General features: G+C 41.5%; 1 protein-coding gene across 6 annotated transcripts in view; it reads left to right on the top strand.

The window, feature by feature from the left end:
* Positions 1-5,688, top strand: part of SGMS1 (sphingomyelin synthase 1) — a 246,980-nt gene extending 241,292 nt beyond the window's left edge. For all 6 annotated transcript variants that reach the window (XM_083149071.1, XM_083149073.1, XM_083149074.1 and 3 more), the window contains 2 exons: positions 619-785; positions 3,156-5,688. In XM_083149071.1, the coding sequence (XP_083005197.1) occupies positions 619-785; positions 3,156-3,332 (344 nt within the window). In that variant the 3' untranslated portion in view covers positions 3,333-5,688. The remainder of the gene's footprint in view (positions 1-618; positions 786-3,155) is intronic.
* The last annotated feature ends 4,339 nt before the right edge of the window (positions 5,689-10,027 follow it).

The raw sequence follows: 10,027 nt of genomic DNA on the forward strand, positions 1-10,027 counted from the left end.
GGCTCTTCGGGGGAGGGGGTGGGACTAAATGACGTGATTTGGGTCATTGGCCCAGCTGAATGCAGGAGGCTTGCCCACCCTTCCGGGTGTCCGGGGGGAGGGTAGATAAGTATGATGCCAAAGTAAAAGAGAGAAAGGGGGGGGGGGATTTGTTATTTAAATATTCATCTTGATCACCAATTACAAAAGATAAATGTAAGCACCTTTTTAATATTTATACATTTTAGATAATTGTGTAGCATAGGTACCAGTGAAAAATTGGTTTGTTTGAGTATAAAGAAACCCAGTCACATGGGGCACATCATGTGTCATCGAGGATCATTTCTTTTCTCTTACGCTGTTGCAATAAGTGTGCTTGTTAGAATCATTTCTCAATACAGAAACATTCTGCCTAGAGAATGCAGCTACTCATTTAATTGAAATTATTCTTAAAGTGAAGTAATACATACTCTGGAAGTATGTTTGACACAATTGTGCAAGACGAAAGCAGTTAATTACTATTGTAAAACCTGCAAGCAACAAATGTCACTATATATTTCGTGTAATATAAAACTGAACTGAGTGGTATTTATATGGAAAAGTAAACACTTTCATTTTTTTGTTTTTTTCATTCAACAGATTCTTCTCGGCGCTTCTGGTGGTATCACTGGATCTGCTGGACCCTTAGTGTGGTTGGGATCTTCTGTATTCTTCTGGCACATGATCACTACACAGTGGATGTCGTCATTGCCTATTACGTCACTTCCAGGTGCTTCTGGTGGTATCACACTATGGCCAATCAACCAGTGAGTATGGTGCTCCCCAAAGTCATTTTAACCTACATCCTTACTAGATATTGAGGGTGGAGGGGCTTTTTTTTTTTTTTTTTTTTGCTGGATTAAAGAACAGTTTTAATTCTTTAATCCATCAAGAAGTGCTGAGAGGGGTAACTTGCAGAAGACAACCTCCAGCACTGATGAGATGATTTCTTCCCTCATCATAGTAACATTGTGAATGTTGTACAGGAAAGGGCTGCCACTGTGCTACACCCTGCCTCTCCGCAGCGGTGCTATGCAGAAAAGAAGCCAATACTGGACAAAATCAGATTTTAACTACATGAGCAGTTGTCACTACACAACTTATCCACATAGTCATATAATGGGAACCAGTCTCCGTATTCTTGGACTGTTCTTATATACTTATTCAGAAATGTCACAAAAAAAAAAAATGAACATATTAATTGCTTACAAAATTTTCAGATCCAACTGGCTAGTAATGGACCTGACAGAGTTTAGTTACATCCTAGAATACAGGTCAATTCATTCTTAGTATATGTTTTGGGATTGTCATTGATAAGGATCAATGCTTTGAGCATTACTTATCATTGATTTATTATTGATTATTCATCTTAAGGTGCCCATACACTGACTGACTAGGCAATTCCCACGCGATTTAGACTCTTTTCATGCACTTGCCGGGGTTCAATCGTATGAAAACCGACCAAATTGAATATGTTTAACAGCAGGTCCGATGCAATGCGCGAGCCTGTGCACATCGCACTGGAGTCTGCCAGTCACACTGGCCGCGGAAGCATGTGTTTCGCATTCGAGCCAGGCAGGCTTGGCTGGGATTGCATGTGATGTATTATATGCAGAAGGACTATATATGATATATCGCATGTGATCCTGGTGCCAGAAATGGTCCCTGGCAGCTCAAAGTGGGGATTGCGTGCAACTTGTCCGACAGGAGAATTAACACACATGTATGCCTAGCTTAAGGAATGCAGTCTGTCCTGTTTATCAGAATGTCGATAAGTTATAGGAAGAGTCGATGCAAGATATTTTGTACTTGTACATACTTTTTAAAGCTCTTGCTTTATTTTAGCGAACTGCTCTTCTAGGGCTAACCTATTTTGTCCAAGGTAATTCTGCGCAGTGTGCCCAAGATGGCTCCCTCATCTGGTACCTTGTTAGGGTGAAATCTACAACTCCTGAAAGGAATTGGCCAAAATGCCAGCACCAATCTTGCATTATGCTAACTGTGCGCTCAATTTTTTATTTTAATGTCTGTGTGGGTTGTTTATTGTTTAAATCTTCTGTATTATGTGTATTCCTTTTGATGTCTGTAAATCTCCTTGAGTCCTGTTTCAGAAAGAGCATTAATGTACTGTGTATATATAGTTATTATTAAAAACAAAACCCAGTTGCAAACATTATGCGCATGATTTCTGTGTTAGTCAGGGCTGGCAGAAAGGGGTGCCGGACGGGTTCCCGACAGTCGGGATCCCGACAGTCATTTACCCGACGTCGGGATCCCGACAGTCATTTACCCGACGTCGGGATCCCGACAGTCATTTACCCGACGTCGGGATCCCGACAGTCATTTACCCGACGTCGGGATCCCGACAGTCATTTACCCGACGTCGGGATCCCAACTGTCAAAATGCCGACAGCCGGGTGCCCGACGGACACCCGCTATTTTCCCTCGTGGGGGTCCACGACCCCCATAGAAGGAGAATAGAATAGGTGGATCACGTAGCGAGCCACCGTGCCCGCAGTGTGGCGAGCGCAGCGAGTCAGCAAGAGGCTTTTTTGCGCTCGCCATGCTGTCTGACTCCGGGCAGTCAGGATCCCGACGTCGGAATAATGACTGTCGGGATCCCGACTGTCGGAGTCCCATACCACACCCAGCAGAAAGGATACTGGGAGATCCAAGTGTCATCCGCCTTTTCCATCCATCACACACCACTCTTGACTCGTGTGGAGCAGTTAGGGGAAGGGTTGGGGGGGGGCCGCGGCAATTGGAGTTAGTACTCCTCAGTTGTATGTGACAGGCACTGGTGGATGGTGCTTCCCTGTGGCATAAATAAATGGTTGCATACCACCCCACCTTAAGCCGACACCACCTCTTTTCCATTGCAAGCTTATTAAAAAGTCTGTACATTTAGTTAAAAATCTTTGGGTTAGCGGTCGCTTAGAGCAGGTGTGCACAGACCTAAAACGGTGACCATCAGTCGTTGAGTCTTTTAGAAACCTTTAACTGTTAGTGCTCTAATGCACCGCCTTTTAAACCGTTACAATTAGAACAGTCGGTCCAACAATTTCCAATAATAACATTTTCAAATTACTATTATTGTAAGGATCTATACATTGTAATTCTTTTGTGTATTTTTGTAGGCCCTGAAAGAGGCATCAGCATCCAATCTCCTGTCACGGGTGTGGTGGTACAGACCTTTCCAATACTTTGAGAGAAACATTCAGGGTATTGTACCATGTTCCTATCAGTGGCCCATACCTTGGTCATGGCTGCCTACTAGGCAAGTAAAATACAGCAGACTGATAAATGAAGCATAACAGCAGCAGATGATAAGTGTTGTAAAAGGAGCTCCGAACTGCTAAGACCTCAGACAATGCCATACGAGGAGACTCCTTCCATCGCTCTTCATGTTAGGTTACCTTAACCTTTTCAGTTACCTGGTCAGCACTGTGATAATTTTCTCTCCAAAGGACCCATGATGGAAATACGTGGAAACCAAGAATTTATCATGCACTGTATACTATTTCCTGCTCATGTAGGAACCACATTATCCATAGCCATGCTTGTTTGTATATGAAGAAACCACATAAAACCGTTCTATTTTATACCCTACCTGTGTCTTTTTCCAGTCATGTCTGGGAATAAAGCATATTTTTTTCTTGGGAAAACATTTTTTCATAACATTTAAACTCAATACTGGGCTCTAAGCCATTTTGTAACCAATTGTCTCTATGAAGGCTTTGAAGTACCTGAACAAACTTGCACTGCAGTCCCACAGATCAAAAGAGGCATGTTTAACTCTTAGTTAAATTTAATATTTCCCCCTCTTTTTCATTGCAGTTTTGTTTAGTGTTTTTTTTATACGTATTATTTTTTTAATGTTTTACTACTTTGAAAACTTTTGATTAAAAGCCAGTAAATATATAAAATAAAGAAGTCTTTGTGGAATTCTTGTATTAAAAAAAGTCAGGTATTTACTTCTGGTTCCCAGTGCATTTTTTTCCCCCTTTTTTTTTTATTTCCTGAATTTTATATATGGCCTATTCTCAAGTACTTTTTTTTGTTTGTTTTGTTTTTCTTTTTAAAGTAAAGGATTTTTTTTACATATCTCTCCTGTGGGACTGCGGCTTGGTGTTTTGCCACTCTTTCTACCTGTTGCACCGTGCTCTAAAGACAGACAACAAATGGTTTAGTAAATATGATTTTATAAAAAAATCTTTAGCAGCGGTGTTAGAAAGTGAGAATTACTCTGTTGTAAAATGACTTTTCTAAGTATTTCCTACCTTTATTTTTCAAAATGATGTTGATAAAGATAACCTTTAAAGATTTTTACATGTCAAAGAGAAGATCTAATTGGGAGAGAGATTTGTAAATGTTACTAGTGCCTTCCTTGTCTTGATTGTATGGTCAGTAGGGAGTCTTAAATCATTTTAAATAAAGTATTCCACAACACATTTAAAGATATATAAGATAATATATGGATAGGTTTGTTATTATATTTTGTTTTGCATTCACATATAGAACACGCGATTGCAGGTTTCATTGACCGTAAACAAAGAGATTTGAAGATGACTATTTTGTTGACTGTGTAAGCCATTCATATACTTGATCAATCAAGTTTTTTTTTTTTTCGTGTAACTTTATAAAGCACCCATTTGTTATTTTATCAACTCTTTCGGCAACGTGTTAAAACTCCCTTTGTTATATTAAAGGATTTCATCCGTTTCATTTTCGGGTGATGTTCTAGAAGTTTACCAATAGTCCAAAATATTATTTTACCTGGGGTTCAGCCACAACGATCTTCCAGGTTTCCCGATGTGCCAATTTATGCTATCCTCTCTGATGATGGGTCTTTCGTTAATAAGATGTGTTGTCGGTGCCCCCTACTCAGTGATTGTACCTTTTTCTTTTATTATTGGGTGTTCATAATAGGAGGCATCAACAACACTGTTGCCTGTTTAATACAGACACACAGCAGAAGCTTAGAGGAGAAAGTCACTGACGTAGGGGTCTGGCCTTATTAAGGGGTATGCAGTATTGTTGCTTACCTTAATTGAGCCACCCACATTTCGTTCTTGGGTAAAGTTGTCCTTTAACACCATGTCCTGTTTATATTTGATACTTAGTCAGATTATATATGTTTTATTTGTGCTGTAACCATATTTAAAAGAAAAGTATTTGATCATATGATTGCCAATGTACAGGATATAATTTTTTAAGAATGAAGAAATCGATCTATAATTGATATATATATTCAGATATATATCTATTCTGTATTTTCTGTAAAACAGAGTTTTCTTCTGTGTATGTTTTGTTTTTTGTGGGAGGGAGGGTGGGTTGTGTATTCACAAGATGATATTTGTACTGTAAAAATCTATTGGTGATTTGAAAACAAAGTTTCCAAAAAACTTTAAAAAGCAAATAGAAAACACTTGAATTGTGTTTGTGCTTGTATTTATAGCCTTACCATTCATTCGGGGCTGTACGGATCTCTAATGTCTTTTGTCTGTTTATGGCGTCTTCTATTATTGACTGAATCTACAAAAACAAACCCACATTTTCCAAAAATGTTGTTTAAAATGTTTCCCTCCAACGCTTACCTATCTGTTTTCACTGTTCTTTTTGTCCCCTTGCTGTTTCCAAATCTGTTAATTAAAATATATTTATATTTAAGTTGTCATTGTGTTGCTTTTAATGTTCTAGTTATTTTGTTGATGGCCCAAGATGGACAAAGGCACATGATGTATCTCTGCCAAGTTTAACACAAATCTACCTTTTATAGTGATATCTGTACACATTAGATACTTTAATTAAATGTTTTTGTATTTTTTATTTTATTTATTTCTTATTTCCAATTATATGGTAAAATAAGCAGGCAAATAAAGTAAATGATTTCCTTGCATTCACCCAGTTCTACTATAATTCTATCCCAAGTGTCTTTTGTTAATCTTAAATACAGGAATCCCCAGCATGTATGTATGCATTTTACACACCTGAATTTTTCAAAAATTAAAAACATGGGGTGTATACAGTAGTTTAAAGACATTACCTTAAGAAAAACCAAGCTGCGTACACTAAAGTATAAATAGTTATTCTTGGCAATCTTATTTGGCTATGTTGAACATTTGTTACTGCTGATTTCCCCTCCATCAATCTTCATGGAAGTTTATGTACCAAAAAAAAAAAAAAAAACTTTTATTTTTAGACTACTTATACTGCACTTAAGTATGTTTTTTTTTTTTTTTCTTACAGTTTTCTGGAATAGTAAAGTTGGGCCAGGCCTGATTTCAGTGCATGCATCTAGAACAAACTTTTGCTGAACTTGCAAGCTCCTCATGCTGACCTTCTCTGTTGTGCATAATATTTTACTAGCTCATTCTTATTGTTTTGCTATACAATTTCCGTTATTTGAGTCATTGTTTTCTCCTTATGTGCGGTTTCTCAACAGAAAACACCTGACCCCTGTCTTTTATCCCGATAAACATAGCATGTTAACTAAATGGTACTATTGGCAATGAGTATTTGCATCACCTCCCAGTGATATTTGTATAACGTTCTAATGACACTAAGATTACGGTCCATGAACAATGGTCCTGGCAGCCTGCAGGAGGGAGACCGTAGACAAAGGCTGATTCATATGTGTCCACTCTCCATGCTTAGAAATAAATGTGGTAATCCACCTGCATTCAGGGTCTTCCTACACACCGTGTGGCTGCACCACACCCCATACATTTATTTATGAGAGATGTTGTCACCATTGGCACATATTTGCACCAGTTACCTATCCATGTGCAAGACCTCTGACTTCTACATAGACAATTCCAGCAATAGTCCCATGGCGCATTGAAATCTACAACTAACTCACCTGTAATTGTAGTTCTGGATGCTGGCACAGCACATGTAAGAACAATCCGCAGATATACTATACTTGCTACAAGAGGCACACGTTACTAACTGCAAAGTAAGCAATATTATTATTTTTGGTTGTGTTGACTACAAGGAATGGTGATTCTAATACTTAATCTCCTTATAGTGAATACATTTCTAAATGACCTCGAATACACTTATTAAAAGTATTAAGCGCTCTGTTACAATTTAGTCAGTCGCTAAATTTGCTTCAGTTCCCATGTATGCCCCTAATCAAGAGCAGATTTCTTCCTTCCCTAGAGCTTACATGTATTGAATGAATTGCGAAGAGTCACATCCTTAATGAAGAAAACTTGTCTATAATTTTAAACTTGGCATAAATGGAAGATGCAGGCGGTGTACGGAGAGCAGTGTGTTGCACGGTGCACCATATTCCAGTAGGGTCAGCATTATGAGGTGGGACGCAAAAGAATTAAGGACTTTCCACGGCCCGGGCAACCCTGCCTCGATTTTGGCTGTGGAGGATCTCATTCGTCAGAATCGTATGATCACCAATGCTGCACTGCAATGTCAATGAAATCCGTTCCTTGCTCCTCGTACCGAAACAGATGGGTCAAGCAAACACCCATGATTCTCAGACAAATGTTTGAGCACCCACTTTGCACAAACTGTACAAACTTTGCCATAACCAAGCTTCTTGTGGATTATGTGATGCACGGTACTTGTTTCCTATCTGGGCGCCCGTCGCGGGCATCGCGGGTACATTTATGCCTGCCCGCGACGCGACCGACGCGATGCCCGCGATTTTCCCATTGAAAACCATGTTAAACCTGAAAAATCGCGTCGGTCGCGTCGCGGCCGGCCATAAATGTACCCGCGATGCCCGCGACGCGATGCTCACGATTTCCCATAGGAATCAATGTTAAAAGCCGCGATGGACCCGATTTTACTGTTAAATGCCTCAATCCACCCGATTTGGCCATAGGAATCAATGTTAAATGGGCCACAGAGCCCATTAACCCTTAAATGTCCCCCCCAATTTTTGACGCCACCCCACGATCGACGCCAACCCGAAGCGTGGCGAGCGCAGCGAGCCCGCGAGGGGCGGCGGTACGCGTCCTCCGACCTTTTCATGCCCTACTATCCACTAGGGCGTGGTGTGAGAATATAATAGTGTGGCGAGCGCAGCGAGCCACCGAGCCCGAAGCGTGGCGAGCGCAGCGAGCCCCGCGAGGGGACGCGGATACCTTCACAATTATGCGCGTCCCCTCGCGGCCTTCACAGTGAAGGTATCCGCGTCCCCTCGCGGGGCTCGCTGCGCTCGCCACGCTTCGGGCTCGGTGGCTCGCTGCGCTCGCCACACTATTATATTCTCACACCACGCCCTAGTGGATAGTAGGGCATGAAAAGGTCGGAGGACGCGTACCGCCGCCCCTCGCGGGCTCGCTGCGCTCGCCACGCTTCGGGTTGGCGTCGATCGTGGGGTGGCGTCAAAAATTGGGGGGGACATTTAAGGGTTAATTGGGCCTAATTCAGGGTTAATATGGCCAAATCGGGTCAATTGAGCCATTTAACAGTGAAATCGCGGTCAATCAGCCTTTTTAACATTGTTCCCTATGGGAAAATCGCGGTGATCGCGGTCATCGCGGGCATCGCGACCATCCAATTTTACCCGCGATGCCCGCGATGACCGCGATCACCGCGATTTTTACCCCCGATCACCGCGATTTTGATCGTGGGCGCCCAGATAGGAAACAAGTACCTGATGCACTTGCTTATTGCCAGTGCAGCAGCAATTTCACGAAGCATGCTTGCCTTCCGCACGAAGACCATGGATAACCGCTCTTTGCGCTGAGTTGGAGGAATCCATCATGCATCTGACTGAGCAAAACAACGGTGCTTGTTTCCTAGCACGGCGCCCAATATTTTCATCTTATGCGATCGCATCGCATGCCATATAGCTGCATATAATGCATGCAATGGTATATGATTTTTTTATTGTACAACCACCCTGATGGGTCCTTACAATGTTAAATGGCCCCCCATTCTCAACGCCACCCTCACGCTCCACGCCAACCCGAAGCGTGGTGAGCCCGCGATGGACGGTGGTACGTGTCCTTCAACCTTTTTCATACCCCCACTATCCATGTCGGCAATTTAACATTGTAAGGACCCATCAGGGTGGTTGTACAATCAAAAATCGTAGACCATCGCATCCTATGCCATTGTATGGCATAGGATGGGATGCAATATTTTATTGTACAACCTCGCATCGCATACCATCGTATACGATATTTAGTGTTATGGTATGCGATGCGATGGGCGGCCTGCTATGAAGCAAGTACAGAAACAGCTTTCTAGGAATGAAGAAACCGTTCACTACACATGCGCTACTGGAAAAACATGCCACCCCATCTATTGGAAAACACATTAAACCACAGCGATTAGATACGCCGTTATAGCAAACGTCTCATTTTCATTTGGCACACCATATAACATCGCTTTGGTGTCAGACCTGGTTTTAAAGCTGCATTTGCAGAGTGTGAAGGGCTTTGCATTGTAACCAGCTCAATAGCATTCGAGACAGGCCACCCCATGGTGACTACTGTAAAAAAAAAAAAAAAAATCAAAACTCTTTGAAACGTTACAAGGTCAGCTTTCCACAATTACTGTTCTGAGCTGCCATAATATATGTTGGATACGTTGTATCAATACCATTAAAATGATTGTGTACCCTAGACTATCCTACCTATTTAAACTTAACATTTACATTACTCCATAAGTCTTAATATTTTGCAATACTATACCCTGCAATTTATATGGGTAAAGAAGTACCTACAGGTTGTACTGTGGTATTGCCAGAGAGTGGTACAATGCGGAGGCTTGAGCCATCCAAGAACCTGCACAGCTTGCTGATGTTGGGGCTGATGCATACAGATGTTAATGTGAGGCATTCAGCAATGTACTCGTGTTCTGTACATTGCATATGCGTCAGACTTGTAGTGGACATGTGCAGTACATGTCTGCGTCATGTATATTAGGGACTCGGTCTGATGCCATTTGGGAGTGCGTCGAGGCCAGAATAAAACCCGTACTTCCCTCTGAAGATCTGCCAAAAGTCATACATGCATTTGTATCAGCTCGA

This window comes from Crinia signifera, chromosome 6, assembly GCF_055691185.1.
Source record: "Crinia signifera chromosome 6, ASM5569118v1, whole genome shotgun sequence".
NCBI lineage: Eukaryota > Metazoa > Chordata > Amphibia > Anura > Myobatrachidae > Crinia > Crinia signifera.